Source organism: Chanodichthys erythropterus, chromosome 11, assembly GCF_024489055.1.
Source record: "Chanodichthys erythropterus isolate Z2021 chromosome 11, ASM2448905v1, whole genome shotgun sequence".
NCBI lineage: Eukaryota > Metazoa > Chordata > Actinopteri > Cypriniformes > Xenocyprididae > Chanodichthys > Chanodichthys erythropterus.
In genome coordinates this window covers 10470559-10487473 of record NC_090231.1, presented here as the reverse complement: position 1 = coordinate 10487473, position 16915 = coordinate 10470559, and the positions used below count along the sequence as shown (strand labels likewise).

At 37.4% G+C, this 16915-nt stretch overlaps 3 protein-coding genes and 1 pseudogene across 3 annotated transcripts; 2 read left to right on the top strand and 2 right to left on the bottom strand.

Moving 5' to 3' along the window:
* The first annotated feature begins 397 nt into the window (after positions 1 to 397).
* LOC137030221 (bcl2-associated agonist of cell death-like) lies at positions 398 to 4622 on the top strand. Its single transcript, XM_067400408.1, has 4 exons — positions 398 to 511; positions 2780 to 2921; positions 3205 to 3392; positions 3784 to 4622. Exons 2-4 carry the CDS (start codon positions 2789 to 2791, stop codon positions 3895 to 3897), a joined length of 435 nt encoding a protein of 144 aa, XP_067256509.1. The 5' UTR covers positions 398 to 511; positions 2780 to 2788; the 3' UTR covers positions 3898 to 4622.
* A 560-nt stretch (positions 4623 to 5182) lies between these two features.
* Positions 5183 to 6845, bottom strand: zgc:101765 (uncharacterized protein LOC450036 homolog). Its single transcript, XM_067400407.1, has 2 exons — positions 6701 to 6845; positions 5183 to 6593 (listed from the first exon to the last, which is right to left on the bottom strand). Exon 2 carries the CDS (start codon positions 6562 to 6564, stop codon positions 5698 to 5700), a length of 867 nt encoding a protein of 288 aa, XP_067256508.1. The 5' UTR covers positions 6565 to 6593; positions 6701 to 6845; the 3' UTR covers positions 5183 to 5697.
* Positions 6846 to 6981: 136 nt separating this feature from the next.
* LOC137030701 (bcl2-associated agonist of cell death-like) lies at positions 6982 to 8385 on the top strand (annotated as a pseudogene).
* Positions 8386 to 9468: 1083 nt separating this feature from the next.
* LOC137030219 (glyoxal reductase-like) lies at positions 9469 to 16883 on the bottom strand. The gene is made up of 2 exons (XM_067400405.1): positions 16720 to 16883; positions 9469 to 16612 (listed from the first exon to the last, which is right to left on the bottom strand). The coding sequence occupies exon 2, from the start codon at positions 16581 to 16583 to the stop codon at positions 15714 to 15716; it is 870 nt and encodes a 289-aa protein (XP_067256506.1). The 5' UTR covers positions 16584 to 16612; positions 16720 to 16883; the 3' UTR covers positions 9469 to 15713.
* Between the last annotated feature and the right edge of the window lie 32 nt (positions 16884 to 16915).

The following is a 16915-nucleotide window of genomic DNA, read 5'->3' as shown; positions in this document are numbered from 1 at the left end:
TCATCTGGGGGAAAAAATAAACATATAAATTATAAAACAAATTCAACTCATCAGTATTTCATTTCCATGTATTCCTTTTTTTTTTTTTGTTAAATAAATAGCCATGTACTGCTTTTTTTTTTTTTTAACTAATGATGAGTCTTCATCTCATGTAAAGGCACATGATTTTAAACATAATTCCTATTTATTTAGTATTTATTTATTATTTATGATTCCTTTTTTATTAAAAGCAACATCAATACCTGTGTTTACTTTTATGTATTTGTTTTTTTTTATGCATTTCTTCCTTGATTTTTTATTTATTTATTTTTGAGTAAATTGTTTAGTGTTCAGTGCCACGCACTATATTAGTGAAATCCTGTTGCGCATCTATTCTGCACTGCACGGTACTACGGGAGGGACGGGTGACTGTCGGGAGAGACGTAGAAGCCCAAACAGAGCCAGTCCAAACACCAGAGACCCAGATCACCCGGAAGATTGTACTTTAGACGCCGACAGACGCTAGAAATCGGTAAGAAACTCTATAGTTGTAATATTAATAATTAAATAATACAAGAAGCCATTCACAAAGCAGGACGGACACTTTAAAAAGTTAATATCTTGGACGGTTTGACCTCATTTTAAGGGTTTGGGTGGCACTGAGCCTCAAAGTTGTAAACAGAAGTTTCCTGTTGATCCCCGTTTTAATAATTGAACGCGTGAAATGATAATCTCAGCTAAAAAATGTAACGTAATAATTATGGTTGCAATCATGGTAAGAAACTCGACAATACGGTAAGAAATTTATTGTTATGTCTATTGTCGGTCAGATGTAAGATAAAGCAGGTTAGTTCTCTGAAGTCAGCTCTGAGAAATGTGTCTGTGTCAGTTTACACTATAAACGATCGCGGCGGGAAAGCCTGTCTGAGTTCAGACCAAAACACAGTTCTTGTTGGTGTTTCAAGAGTCAGATGCTGCGCAACACTGTTGCTTGTATTAATCATGGAGTATTGCACTGTTTGCCTCATCAAAGCAGGAGCTTAAAGGGTTAGTTCACCCAAAAAAATAAAATTATGTAATTTATTACTCACCCTCATGTCGCTCTACACCCGCAAGACCTTCGTTCATCGTCGGAACAGAAATTAAGATATTTTTGATAAAATCCGATGGCTCAGTGAGGCCTGCATCGCCAGCAATAACACTTCCTTTTTCAATGTTCAGAAAGCTACTAAAAACATATTTAAAACAGTTCACGTGACTTACAGTGGCTCAACTTTAATATTATAAAGCATCAAGAATACTTTTTGTGCACCAAAAATAACAAAATAGCGACTTTGTTCAACAATATCTAGTGATGGGTGATTTCAAAACACTGCTTCATGAAGCTTTACGAATCATTTGTTTCGAATTAGTGATTCAGGGAGCCAAAATCCCATGATTTCAATAAATGAGGCTTTGTTACGTCATAAGTGTTTTGAAACTTCAATAGTTCACGTGACTTCGGCAGTTTTATATGCGCTCCGAACCAATCGAAACAAATGATTTGTAAAGCTTCATGAAGCAGTGTTTTGAAATCGCCCATCACTAGATATTGTTGAATAAAGTCCCTTTTTTTTTTTTTTTTTTTTTTTTGGCACACGAAAAGTATTCTCGTAGCGTTATAATATTAAGGTTGAACCACTGTAGTCACGTGAACTGTTTTAAATATGTTTTTAGTAGCTTTCTGGACATTGAAAAAGGGAGTGTTATTGCTGGCTATGCAGGCCTCACTGAGCCATCGGATTTTATCAAAAATATCTTAATTTGTGTTCCGAAGATGAACAAAGGTTTTATGTGTGTGGAACGACATTAGGGTGAGTAATTAACCCTTAAATGCATGACTGTTTCGCCAATCATTCTTACATATTCGGGTCTTTATCGACCCGGATCTATATCTAACACGGAAGGATTTCTACCTGTCGCGATAATATAAAACTCCTCTGATATTAGAGAAACAATTACAGAAGAATAAAATAAATCGTATTTTGTTACCTTTTGGAGCTTGAAAGGGCTCAATTTGAGCAGATATTTTATGCCATCATCACTGTCCTCGTCAGAGCTCATTTCACAGTAAATTCAGCAAATAATGGGCTAGTTTTATGTTTGAGGTCAGGAATAGGAGCCCATTCGCGATCTCAAACATATTCTCAAAACTATATAATTTTCAACATCTTCAAAATCAATATTTCGATCGCTAACAGCTTCACCAGATCCATCCAGTAACATTTACAGTCATATTTGATTGCGTTCAGTACTTATTCTGCAGTAAATTGCTGAGCCATTTCATGTTTTATTATTTCGTTTTCGTCTGAATGAGTCGTCACTTCAGCATTGTGTATCAGACATTGCCACCTTGTGGAATAAAGGTGAATTGCACTTATTCCGTCATCTAAGATTAAATTATTGTTGTGCAGAAAAATATACATGCACTCATTTTAACTTAACACTTAACTTTAAAAAATGAATGAGGAGGAGGGTAGTGAATGACGTCCCGGGTCACTAAAGACCCGAGGTATGCATTTAAGGGTTAATGACATAATTTTCATTTTTGGGTGAACTAACCCTTTAAGTCTGATTCCTCATCTGCTCTTATTTGATCTGTTTGAGCATAAGCTAATTCATAATGTGGAATAGCACATATACAGTCATGGCTTTGAGACAAAGTTAGTACAGTAGCCAATGACGCCATTTACTAAAACAAGAAAATTAGACGTGCATAAATGAACTTTATGAAAAAAAATAATTTTTTTCTTTAACTTAGAGTTTAATCATGGCACAAATGTTCAGTATCTCTGACAATGAGTCAGAGACATCAGAAGACCGTGAGGACTCCGACCAGACAGAACATAACAGTGGATTGCCGCAGAGAAAGGAGCTCCTCACTGTACCTGATAGCCTGAAAGGTGAGTCAGTCACAAGGGCCTGTGGGATAGTTAAGAACACACGTCATTTCTACTGTATCCTGGATACACATCACTGCACATTCACAAGATGAATGCAAAGAATGTGACGCATTGAACTTTAATCTGTGTGAATCTCAAACTACTTTTTCTCTGAATAATCTTTGTGTTGGCATTGGTTTTAACTTTTAAAGATGACAATGAACCAAATTTGTTTTACATGAAGAAATACTTGAATTCCAATGAGAGGTCTGATCTGATCAGGCAATATCACATGTCATTGTAGGCGAGCAACTGGGCAGACAGAGAAATCTCTCGATGAACGAAGAGACTCTGCTGGAGTCTGGGGCAGCAGAGGAAGGCGATTTCAGGCCTCGATCTCGCTCTGCTCCTCCTGCTTTGTGGGCTGCTAAGAAATATGGCCGACAGCTAAGGAGAATGAGCGATGAGTTTGACATCCTCCTTGATAAAGGGGTAAGAAAACAATTATTTGGCATAATAGGAGCAGAAGAGGGTTTTGACTATCTGAGAAATATACCCTAGTTCCATTAAAAGCCAATTCACACTGCACAGACAAACAAACACCAACAAACCTGTTTGTTGGGTTTTTATGGATCAGTGTGTTACCCATTAGAGTTTGTTTTCACCCGACTGAACATGTTCAAACAGCATTTGTGGGTGTCTGTTGAGGCCGTGTAAACTTTACAGTTATTTTTCATAAAATTATAAATCCAATGGCCAACTTGTTTGTTTGTTTGTCTCTGTGGCATTAAGAATAGTGAAAATGCAAGATAAACTAAAAGTATGTTTAACCTATAAGTAACCATAAAACAAATGATTAATGTTTTTCTTAAATCTCATACAGATGAAGAGGGTGAAGAGCGCAGGAACAGCACGTCAGATGCAGCAATCACCCAGCTGGTTGGCCTTCCTTTGGAGTCACAAAGAGTCTGATGCTGAGTCGCGCCCTGCAGAGTGACTGACAGTGAATGAATGATGGAAGAGGATAGAAAAGAGGACTACTGTACATAACAATTGGTGGCAGAAGAAAAGGATGCACTGCTTTGAAGAGAAGGAACAATTCCACTGACTGGACCCTTTTCATGAACTGCACTGGAACCCTTGACTGTTGAAAAGCATGAACTGTATCTCACTGGCATGTGCTATTCCACAAAGATGACAAAAATGGAGAATCTCCTTCTCCTTTGACTTTTCTTAAGATGTGGGAATATTATGCAGTAAATTTCATGAACGTGAATGTGAGCTGGATATCAGCTTGTTCTAAACACTTTCTGTTGCTCTGCCATATCGCTTTTTTAGGTTCAGATGAAATACCTTTTAACAAAAGCACATCAAATGAAGGAATTATTAACAATATTTTTAGACGGCTGTACAAAATCTGTTTTACTGTAAAGGCACTTTGGTCACTTAGAGGCCTTCTGCTTTATTGCTATCTCTGAGTCATAAAAATCTCTTGGAATCTACAACCAACAATATCATTAAGAGCAAGAGTCCAAAAAACAAGAATGGGTCAGAATACCCATGAGAGCAAGAACAGAGGACACCATTACTGGTATTACTTGAAAAAGACAAATTGTCAATGCCTTCTAACTTTTTTAAATAGTTAAAAACATTTTATTTTGATGTTTGTAACATGTATAGCCTGATAAAAACCCTAATAAACCACTTTCAGCACAGGTTGCTCTTACTTCGCACTAAAGTGTAAAACATAAGTACTGTTCTTCATGTTAATAGTGTTTGGCACCGTGTATCAAAATGTCTTTGTTTACTTATGCATTAGTCATGCTTTACTCATTTGTTCTGAGGTGCACCAGAAATTGTTGAATCTGGACATACAGCTTAAAAAAACATTCCTCACAGCACTACAGAGCTTGCTAACTAAATAGTCTCTATTGCAACTTGCCGTAATTGTTTCAAAGTCTGGTTTCATATATTGTTTGCATCAGAACATCTTTCACAATTATAATTTGAATTGTCAAACAAAAGATGCAGTAGCAAACTAAGAATGAAATAAAGAGACCTGTAGGTTACACTGTGGGATGTAAAATTGTACATCTGAACAACATTGGAATTTTATTTAGTCATTGAAACTCCATTGAGGTTTTTGTCAATGAGTTGTCTTTGTTAAAGGGTTAGTTCACCCAAAAATGATATTTCTGTCATTAAATACTTACCCTCATGTTGTTCCACACCCATAAGACCTCCATTCATCTTCAAAGCACAAATTAAGATATTTTTGATGAAATCTTCTCTTCCTTGTCAGTCTCCTACGCTGTTCACGTAAACCGTGCAGCACTTCCAGGTTCTACATTAGAATGCAGACTGATTATTGGCTGGTTCCTCCGTCAGCGGCACACACATGCATTGTACTGCTCACATGTACAGCGTCCCCCAATAATGAGTCAGCGTTCTGACGTGGACCCCGGAAGCGCTGTACTGTTTACAACGTGAAAAGCATAGGAGACTGACAGAAAAGAAGAAATTGTTGAATAAAATTATTTTTCTTTTGTTTTTGCATACAAAAAGTATTCTCATAGCTTCATGACATTACGGTTGAACCACTGTCGTCACGTAGAGTACTTTGACGATGTCTTTACTACATTTCTAGGCCTTGGTGTTGTAAATAGGGAGGTCAAAAAGCTCTTGGATTTCATCAAAAATAACTTAATTTGTGTTCTGAAGATGAACGAGGGTCTTACGGGTTTGGAAAGACAAAAGGATGAGTAATTAATGACAGAATTTTCATTTTTGGGTGAATTTAAGACACTTGTGTTGGATCCCAGCAGAACTTCTCCCCACTATCAAGAGCAGAGAGCCTTTCCATATCCTTCTCGCTAATCTCAAAGTCAAACAGACGCCCATTCTCCTCCACACGGTCTGGCTGACATGATTTTGGCAGTACTGGAACGTTCTGTTGTACAGCCCACTTCAGCAACACTTGGGCTGGTGTCCTTCCGTACTCTTTAGCTAAATCCAGAACCACGTGGTCTGATAGCAGAAGCCCTGTTCCAAGAGATGAGTATGCCTGAAAACACACCCCTCTTTCCTTACAAAGTGCCCTCAGGTCCTTTTGGACCAGCTTTGGGTGGAACTCTACCTGAAGAACTGCTGGGGGCACTTTACAGCTCTTCAGCAGCTCCTGCATGTGTGCTACCGTGTAATTAGACACCCCAATGGCCCGAAATGTTCCTTTTAAGTAGAACTCCTCCAAAACCGCCCAGCTTTCAGCACGGTTTTCAGGGTTTCGTTTATCCCCCACTTGCAGCCCCTCTGTGCCTGGCCAATGAATAAGATATAGGTCAATGTAGCCCAATCCCAACTGTTCCAAGCTCCTCAGGCAACCATCCCTGGCTTTGGAGCCCTGGTCTTTGGGACCCAGTTTACTTGTAACGAAAACATCTTCTCGTGAGAGGCCATGCTTAGGCAGCAGGCTACGGAGGGCGTGACCTACATGTGCCTCATTGCGGTACACTGCAGCAGTGTCAAAGGCACGGTAACCAGCTCTCAAAGCTGCGTCCACAGCATTGTAAGTGTCCTCTCGACCCTGCAAACGGAAAGTGCCCAGTCCCAATAGAGGCATCCGAGTCCCAGTGTTGAGAAGCACAGAGGGCTGAGAGTCAGTCATTATGAAAGGTGGAAGTTTTGCTTTGGAGACTATGAGTGAATAAAGATGAAGTAATGAAACAGCCATTAGATTAAGTCTAGAGATTAAAAATGCACTGTGCAGACAACACGATAATAATACAGAGACATAAACTCACCCAGCACGTATTTTGAACATGAAAAGACACAGTCACCAGTGACTTAAACACAGTCAAGGTCCAATGATCTGTTCCTTGTAAATAACAATGCTAATTTATCTACGTAGTACCTATAACATTTTGGAGATAAACTTTCTGGTACAGTCTTATCTTCGTCAGCTGCTGTTTTACAACCATACAACCCGCTCAACCTAACTGACCATGTGACAATAAAGGGGCGGAACATGTTTCTGAGGAACTCTCGTCACCATAGAGATAGCAGCTGATTCGCGCCTCACTGGATGACGCGTTTGACCAATCAGAGTTTGTCGTCGTGAGCTCGACGTGCCCGCGCTATTCAGTCTAGTAATTCTCAACGTTTTATTTGGCGCCGAATACTTGAGGCGTTACGGTAATTTACACTTTTGCTTCTGGGTGTTTATTAACCATGTCATGTCCATTTAATACATTTAAAAAAAGCTAAACGTTTCTAAATTGACTTTATAAATTACAGAAACGCTTTGATTGATAATAAGGTGGAGTTTTTTGAGTAAGCTGGATTTCTGTACACTATACATTTATGAACATAAACTATAAACATAAAACACTGCATTTATAAAATAGGCTATACCATACTTTTTTGTATGTATCTTGTTTCTTTTTTTTTTTCAGTGAAGATTCTGTTCATCCTCATCAGATAAAGTAACTATGTCAATCCAGGCCTTTTCCTTTCCTGTACCTGAGACCATATTTTTTAACTGATAATGAACCAAATAGGTCTGATGTGATCAGGCAATATCACATGTCATTGTAGGCGAGCAACTGGGCAGACAGAGAAATCTCTCGATGAACGAAGAGACTCTGCTGGAGACTGGGACAGCAGATGAAGGCAAGTTCAGGCCTAGATCTCGCTCTGCTCCTCCTGCTTTGTGGGCTGCTAAGAAATATGGCCGACAGCTAAGCAGAATGAGCGATGAGTTTGACATCCTCCTTGATAAAGGGGTAAGAAGATAATTATTTGGCATAATAGGAGCAGAGGAGGGTTTGGACTATCTGAGAAATATACCCTAGTTCCATTAAAGGCCAATTCACACTGAACAGACAAACAAACACCAACAAACACATTTGTTGGGTTTTGATGGATCAGTGTGTTACCCATTGGAGTTTGTTTTCACCCGACTGAACATGTTCAAACAGCATTTGTGGGTGTCTGTTGTGGTCGTGTAAACATGACAGTTATTTTTCATAAAATTATAAATCCAATGGCCAACTTGTGTGTTGGTGTTTGTCTCTGTGGCATTAAGAATAGTGAAAATGCAAGATAAACTAAAAGTATGTTTAACCTATAAGTAACCATAAAACAAATGATTAATGTTTTTCTTAAATCTCATACAGATGAAGAGGGTGAAGAGCGCAGGAACAGCAATGTCAGATGCAGCAATCACCCAGCTGGTTGGCCTTCCTTTGGAGTCACAAAGAGTCTGATGCTGAGTCGCGCCCTGCAGAGTGACTGACAGTGAATGAATGATGGAAGAGGATAGAAAAGAGGACTACTGTACATAACAATTGGTGGCAGAAGAAAAGGATGCACTGCTTTGAAGAGAAGGAACAATTCCACTGACTGGACCCTTTTTATGAACTGCACTGGAACCCTTGACTGTTGAAAAACATGAACTGTATCTCACTGGCATGTGCTATTCCACAAAGATGACAAAAATGGAGAATCTCCTTCTCCTTTGACTTTTCTTAAGATCTGGGAATATTATGCAGTAAATTTCATGAACGTGAATGTGAGCTGGATATCAGCTTGTTCTAAACACTTTCTGTCGCTCTGCCATATCGCTTTTTTAGGTTCAGATGAAATACCTTTTAACAAAAGCACATCAAATGAAGGAATTATTAACAATATTTTTAGACAGCTGTACAAAATCTGTTTTTACTGTAAAAGCACTTTGGTCACTTAGAGGCCTTCTGCTTTATTGCTATCTCTGAGTCATAAAAATCTCTTGGAATCTACAACCAACAATATCATTAAGAGCAAGAGTCCAAAAAACAAGAATGGGTCAGAATACCCATGAGAGCAAGAACAGAGGACATCATTACTGGTTGAAAAAGACATTGTCAATGCCTTCTAACTTTTTTAAATAGTTAAAAACATTTTATTTCAATGTTTTTTTTTTTTTATGTTTGTAACATGTATAGCCTGATAAAAACCCTAATAAACCACTTTCAGCACAGGTTGCACTTACTTCGCACTAAAGTGTAAAACATAAGTACTGTTCTTCATGTTAATAGTGTTTGGCACCGTGTATCAAAATGTCTTTGTTTACTTATGCATTAGTCATGCTTTACTCATTTGTTCTGAGGTGCACCAGAAATTGTTGAATCTGGACATACAGCTTAAAAAAACATTCCTCACAGCACTACAGAGCTTGCTAACTAAATAGCCTCTATTGCAACTTGCCTTAATTGTTTCCAAGTCTGGTTTCATATATTGTTTGCATCAGAACATCTTTCACAATTATAATTTGAATTGTCAAACAAAAGATGCAGTAGCAAACTAAGAATGAAATAAAGAGACCTGTAGGTTACACTGTGGGAAGTAAAATTGTACATCTGAACAACATTGGAATTTTATTTAGTCATTGACAACTGTTGTGGTTTCTACTTTATGTTAAAAAATCACTTCTTAAATATCTTTAATTCCAGAAAGTTTACTTTATTGCCAATAAAGGAGCTAATCAAGAGACATCATGTCCAGGAGACAGTCTCAGAGACAGCTGCTGAATTTCTCCTACCGTCTCCTTATATATTAAGACAAATGCCCTTTGCCATACATTCTATAGATATTATTGGAAAGGTCATTTTACAGTCTTCAATTGGAAACAGGATTTTCCATTCACATAAACAGATTATTTGAGATTCAAATTACTTGTGTACAGTAATCTTAGAACAGAATCATGTTCCACGATGTGCCACCATCCTCTGAAGAAGCCATAGAACCAAACATCTCTCCCCAGTTTTGTCCTTTTTTCTTTTTCAGATGTTCTTTGTTTTTGCTTTCTGAAGAGAGTAAAACATTCATAGGCTTCCTAACCTTTACTTTACAACAATTCTATGTAGTAGATGTGAACGTGTAATTTGTTCAGCCTTGTTTGTGGTTGTTACAGTCATATATGAAATTTCAATCTATACTTCCATTTTCAATCAAAACACTTCATATATTAAACTATTAAAAATTCTTGAAAGGTGACATCTTCTTCACTTTGCATCCACTTTCTCTGGAAGACCCTCAGTGGTTTCCTGGAACAACTGGACACAAGGTCTCTTATCTCTTGTTTCCTGTAAACATATAGCTTTATGCATGACAGTTAGTTTCTTCATGTAAGATTTTAATTCCTTTTTGTAATTTTTTAAACTAGAATCTTCATTATAACCTCTGCAATACAGGACAGGCATGGGTCGACCCCTAAGCATTTCATGCGGTGTTCTATTAGTTTACATGCAAGAACTTATTAGTGCCATTGGCAAGACCTCACCCCAATTGAGTTTAGTACTTTACCATACTTTATTAAATTTAGCTTTAATGTTACCATTAATCTGTTCTTAAATTCTTTGTATTTGTGGCCTATTGATGTTGATATTCCATTCTTTTTATTGTTTTTGTTACAAAATTCACATATGGCCAAAAAAATTATTTACCAAATTATTTACCATTGCATATGAAAATGCAGACCAATATTCCTACTGTTTAATTTTCCTTAGACTATAACTTCCCCCCTTGCGCAATGGTGAACACCATGCGCATCTAGAATTAAAATATTTAAAAATGCAATTGGTGCAACAATTTGTCCTTCATGGGACCATCAGTTATCTTATGCATCTTTACTTTGGCCTCTTTCTGATGCTAATGTACATTGAGAGTTTGTACGGGCCAGTTTGTGTTTGAAATAGTTTCATCTATATTAGGTTTTAGTTCTATTTTCTTTATATGAACTCATCACATAATGCCTACTAATCGTTTTGGTAGCATTATATCAGCCATTAATTTACCTATTTTTTCAGCATACTGACTAAGAATATCATTATTCAATATTTGATACTTTCTATTCCTTACTGCTTCAAGTGAATGGCAAATATGCTATTGTAAGTATATTTCCTATTTGTCCCTTAGCTAAGTGACACACAGTTGTTAGAGATTTTAAAGCAGGCTGTGCACAAAGTTAGGATATTACAGTCACAAAATTATTCTTGTGTCTTCTTACCTTTAAATTTCCTTAAAACTATTTTTCAGAATAATTAACTTGGGTTTCTGTTATGGAGTATACTTAAGATCTGTTAGTAATGTACTAAATAGCAGTCAATTGTACACACAATATTGTGGTTCACCCTTAAAAGAATCAATTCAGCTGGTTTACCTGTATTACATCCTTAAAAGTAACTATGTAATTATGTTCCCATTAAAACTCCTAAGAATTGCACTGCGGCCACCTGTGAATGAGACCTTAAATATTTCTGTTAGTGTCAACATGTGGTAAATCATCTGCTTGTCATTGTCCTTCATGATGTAACCTGTAAAATGTTCATGTGGGCTGAGTTTTATCCAGTCCCTCTTTGGGGCTCTCTGCTTTGATTATCAACCAATTACACAATATGGATTTTTAACCCATAATTTGCATTTTTATAATTTCTGAATCATTTGTTTCGAGTTCTGTTTTCACTACATAATTTCTCACGAATTTGTTAAACACTCAACCCACTTTGATTCAGTTAAAACAATATTTGATACTTCTGATGAAAACTCAGCTCCTTCATGATATTCTGAAAAGAGAATTAGAGGTTAGGTGAACAGAGCAAACTTGCTTGATCTGTTTCCCATGTTATACACTGCGCAAGTGTGGTATTGTTTTTTCTTTTTTCTATTTTTGCCACAACAACTTTCCAGGAACTGACCAGGATACTTTTCCCAATTTATCCATGGTCTTATTTTGCTTTTTACTGGCATAATTTGCCCTGTGGGCCCACATATTACAAATTATACACAGCTGTTTGGCAAATTAATTGATTTGCCTCATTGTCTCTTCAGACACCTTCTCTCACTCATTCATACCATCATTCACAATCTTGCACACCCCCAATGGCCATTATTCATTTTTCATTTCTGCCACAGCAGATCTTCAGATCTAAATGGGGAACATATACTTTTAGCAGTGGAATTCCAACATTTCTGTATTTTGAAACACTACAGGACATGGACAATGAAGCATTCCCCATGCAACAATGTCTAAACTTTCTCTAATTACTTCTAATAACTGTTTTAGAATGATTGGCCTAGGCATACTGCAATTGAGACAGCCAAATATAATTTCTCAAATTGCATTTTATTATTTTCTTTCTATAGATTTATCACGTCCTTTTTTGTTGTTGCTCATGAGCTTCTTTAAAAATAAATTAGAGATCTCTGCGTCTTCTTACATCTATGGCCAATAATATTTCTATCTCATTACCCCAGTGATGACGACAGTATGATTTCATAACAATATTTGGAGTTCTTATTAATATTCTAATAAATTACTTGTAAACAAGATGGAATGACCAGTTAACTTTTTTTTCTTTTCTCCAAGACTAATTCAATTGTGCTTTTCATTTAATTATAATTTGAATGCGACATTTATGTTTTTAATATAATAGCCCTCACTATACCAAATCCATGCAGCCTTAGTTTAATTCATTTGTGAGTTAAGCACTCACTACTGTCTTTCAATGAAGTTCCTCTTTCTATTTTTACACAAGCTGGATTGGTCCTACTATAAAAGCAGACAGAGAATGTTAGTTTAGCAGAGAACACAAAGAACTGCTATAAGACCAGTGACTTCTCAAGATGAACTAAATTAATATATAATACTTAAAATTTGAAACGGTCTCTAGTGATCATTGAAGATGCCACACCTGTGCCCATAAGGGAATGGTTTTCAGACGTCCTTCGGTCCAGACCATCAGTCTGATGAAGCTGCTTAGCTGTTGGTCTATATGTGTCTTCAGCCTATGATGTCATTCAAAGGCATGGTGTTTTGGAGTGGAATGTAGGCTCATATTCTCATGTTTCTCTGTGTCTTTCTTCTTCTCATATCTTGCTGTGGATTCTTCTTGCCACAGTTTTGCATTTCAGGACATTGTCTTTGTCCTCAGGAAATTCTCAAGTGAACATTTCACCTTTTCGTGAATTAAATCAGTCTTTCTCTATGTTGAAGTGTAGAATTGTCCATTCAGAAGGGGAGCTGAAAACTTCTCACCCACATTCTCTCTTCTTCTTTCTGTAGTTGTGTCTTTGGGGCCCTTTGCCCTCTATCCATTTGTTGCTTCCATTCGTCATAGCACTGTCACTGAAGTCATCTGAAACTTGAACACTCAGAGATCCGCATGAATCAAATTGAACTTTTGTAAATTCTAATTTAAATAATGTCTGAGCAATCAGCTCTTTTTCTAAATTCACTAAATCTGTTATATCAAATATCTCACTGGTTGAAAACAGCAGTTCCCTCATTCTGGGGTTTAGTGAAGCAAGTTCTTCATTGCAGGAAAAAGCAAAGCTATTTCTTCTTTGCAGTAAGCAAAAATCTATTAGTAATCTATGTTTGATTATCTAAATATACTAAAATTCAACAATTTTTCTATTATAATTCAGATTTCAGTCTTTTCATTTCTATATTCACATGCAGGAATCAAAATAATCTAATATAATGCAATAAGATCATCAACCATCATCAAGGAATTTCTTCATTTTATCAACAAATCTCATTTACTAAGACTGTCTATGACTATTACAGCATTGGTCATCCAATCTTGTTCTCATTCAACACTCTGCACAGGTTATTTTAGTTAACACAAACCTAAATTTCTGCACTAGTATCATTTTCATACTGTCATTCTGGAATAGTAAGATACAAATTTTTAACATCTGCAGATAGATGACATAATATTTTAAGCACGTGCAAACTTATTTATTTATTAATTTAGTTATTCGGTTATTTATTTATTTATTAAATATACATATATTATTATTTTATTTATTTTACTATATTATTAATATCTTGAAATAAAAGTTAATATCTTGAAATAATTTCATAATAATATTTTTTTCATTCAAACGATTTCCTATAGGGCTCATTCTCTCAATCACTCTTTTCAAGTGACCAGGGAGGGGGTCACTATTTTTAACCACAAGCACGGTCAAGCAAGACACTAGATCCCACATAGCTGCACATACACAGACAGACTATTCTCCCTCTCATCCATTCTTAATAAATAATACACTAAAATAATAGCTGCTGCACTTCCTCAACACAGCCACATAAACTTAAAACATTCTCTGATTCACTTCCCTCAACACAGTGAACTAAACTTAAATACCCACTGATCAACTTCCATCAACACAGTGAAATTTTTTTTTAAAAACTTATACTACCTTTATTCGATCCACTTCCCTCAACACAAATTTTTAAATATTATACTACCTATGTCCGTTACACTTCCCTCAACACAAACTTCATCAACTTATGAACAAAGGCAGCTGTGTGCATCCATTACTTGCCATCCATCTAGGCCCTCTTGACAAGTAAACACAGATCCTACTTATATCCTTATCAGGCCTGTCACACTACATGCTATACTATTTTCTTTTAGTTCTTTGAATTTGGAAAAGCTTTCAGTAACTTACCACACTGAGCATCTCTGATGACCAACACAAGTATTTAAATAAGCATAAAACTGCTTACCTGTGGCCACTTTGTCCTGTGTTGGTCAATCAGCTCTGCTCTGCTCTGTGGTTTTCTTCAGCTTCAAACCAAATCCCATCCTCGTCACCAAATGTTGTGGTTTCTACTTTATGTTAAAAAATCACTTCTTAAATATCTTTAATTCCAGAAAGTTTACTTTATTGCCAATAAAGGAGCTAATCAAGAGACATCATGTCCAGGAGACAGTCTCAGAGACAGCTGCTGAATTTCTCCTACCGTCTCCTTATATATTCAGACAAATGCCCTTTGCCATACATTCTATAGATATTATTGGAAAGGTCATTTTACAGTCTTCAATTGGAAACAGGATTTTCCATTCACATAAACAGATTCTTTGAGATTCAAATTACTTGTGTACAGTAATCTTAGAACAGAATCATGTTCTCGGCACACCCCTGTTCAGGCCTAACACACATGTGAGTTTGATTTTAATGGTAGAATAATCATATTTACTATAATATACTAAATTTTCACCATAAAAAATCTTCTACACAACTCATTAACAAAAACCTCAATGGAGTTTCATTGTTAAAGGGTTAGTTTACCCAAAAATGAAATTTCGTTTATTAAAGGGTTCACCCAAATATTGATATTTCTGTCATTAATTACTCACCCTCATGTCGTTCCACACCCGTAAGACTTTCGTCCATCTTCAGAGCACAAATTAAGATATTTTTGATGAAATCCGAGAGTATTTTTGATGAAATTTTCTCTTCCCTGTCAGTCTCATACGCTGTTTGCGTAAACAGTGCAGTGCTACCGGGTTCTACATTAGAATGAAGACTGATTATTGGCTGGTTCCTGCGTCAGCGGCACACGCATGCATTGTACTGCTCACATGTACAGCGTCCCCCAATAATGAGTCAGCGTTCTGACGTGGACCCCGGAAGCGCTGTACTGTTTACAATGTGAACAGCGTAGGAGGCAGGCAGGGAAGAGAAGAAATTGTTGAATAAAGTTATTTTTTTTTTGTTTTTTGCACACAAAAAGTATTCTCATAGCTTCATGACATTAAGGCTGAACCACTGCAGTCACGTGGACTATTTTAATGATGTCTTTACTACATTTCTGGGCCTTGCTTATGACGTTGTTCTATATAGGGAGGCCAGAAAGCTCTCGGATTTCATCAAAAATAACTTAATTTGTGTTCTGAAGATGAACAAAGGTCTTACGGGTTTGGAATGACACGAGGGTGAGTAATTAATGACCGAAATTTCATTTTTGGGTGAATTGACCCTTTAAGACACTTGTGTTGGATCCCAGCAATCAAACCTCTCCCCACTATCAAGAGCAGAGAGCCTTTCCATATCCTTCTCGCTAATCTCAAAGTCAAACAGACGCCCATTCTCCTCCACACGGTCTGGCTGACATGATTTTGGCAGTACTGGAACGTTCTGTTGTACAGCCCACTTCAGCAACACTTGGGCTGGTGTCCTTCCGTACTCTTTAGCTAAATCCAGAACCACGTGGTCTGATAGCAGAAGCCCTGTTCCAAGAGATGAGTATGCCTGAAAACACACCCCTCTTTCCTTACAAAGTGCCCTCAGGTCCTTTTGGACCAGCTTTGGGTGGAACTCTACCTGAAGAACTGCTGGGGGCACTTTACAGCTCTTCAGCAGCTCCTGCATGTGTGCTACCGTGTAATTAGACACCCCAATGGCCCGAAATGTTCCTTTTAAGTAGAACTCCTCCAAAACCGCCCAGCTTTCAGCACGGTTTTCAGGGTTTCGTTTATCCCCCACTTGCAGCCCCTCTGTGCCTGGCCAATGAATAAGATATAGGTCAATGTAGCCCAATCCCAACTGTTCCAAGCTCCTCAGGCAACCTTCCCTGGCTTTGGAGCCCTGGTCTTTGGGACCCAGTTTACTTATAACGAAAACATCTTCTCGTGAGAGGCCATGCTTGGGCAGCAGGCTACGGAGGGCGTGACCTACATGTGCCTCATTGCGGTACACTGCAGCAGTGTCAAAGGCACGGTAACCAGCTCTCAAAGCTGCGTCCACAGCATTGTAAGTGTCCTCTTGACCCTGCAAACCGTATGTGCCCAGTCCCAATAGAGGCATCCGAGTCCCAGTGTTGAGAAGCACAGAGGGCTGAGAGTCAGTCATTATGAAAGGTGGAAGTTTTGCTTTGGAGACTATGAGTGAATAAAGATGAAGTAATGAAACAGCCATTAGATTAAGTCTAGAGATTAAAAATGCACTGTGCAGACAACACGATAATAATACAGAGACATAAACTCACCCAGCACGTATTTTGAACATGAAAAGACACAGTCACCAGTGACTTAAACACAGTCAAGGTCCAATGATCTGTTCCTTGAAAATAACAATGCTAATTTATCTACGTAGTACCTATAACATTTTGGAGATAAACTTTCTGGTACAGTCTTATCTTCGTCAGCTGCTGTTTTACAACCGTACAACTCGCTCAACCTAAC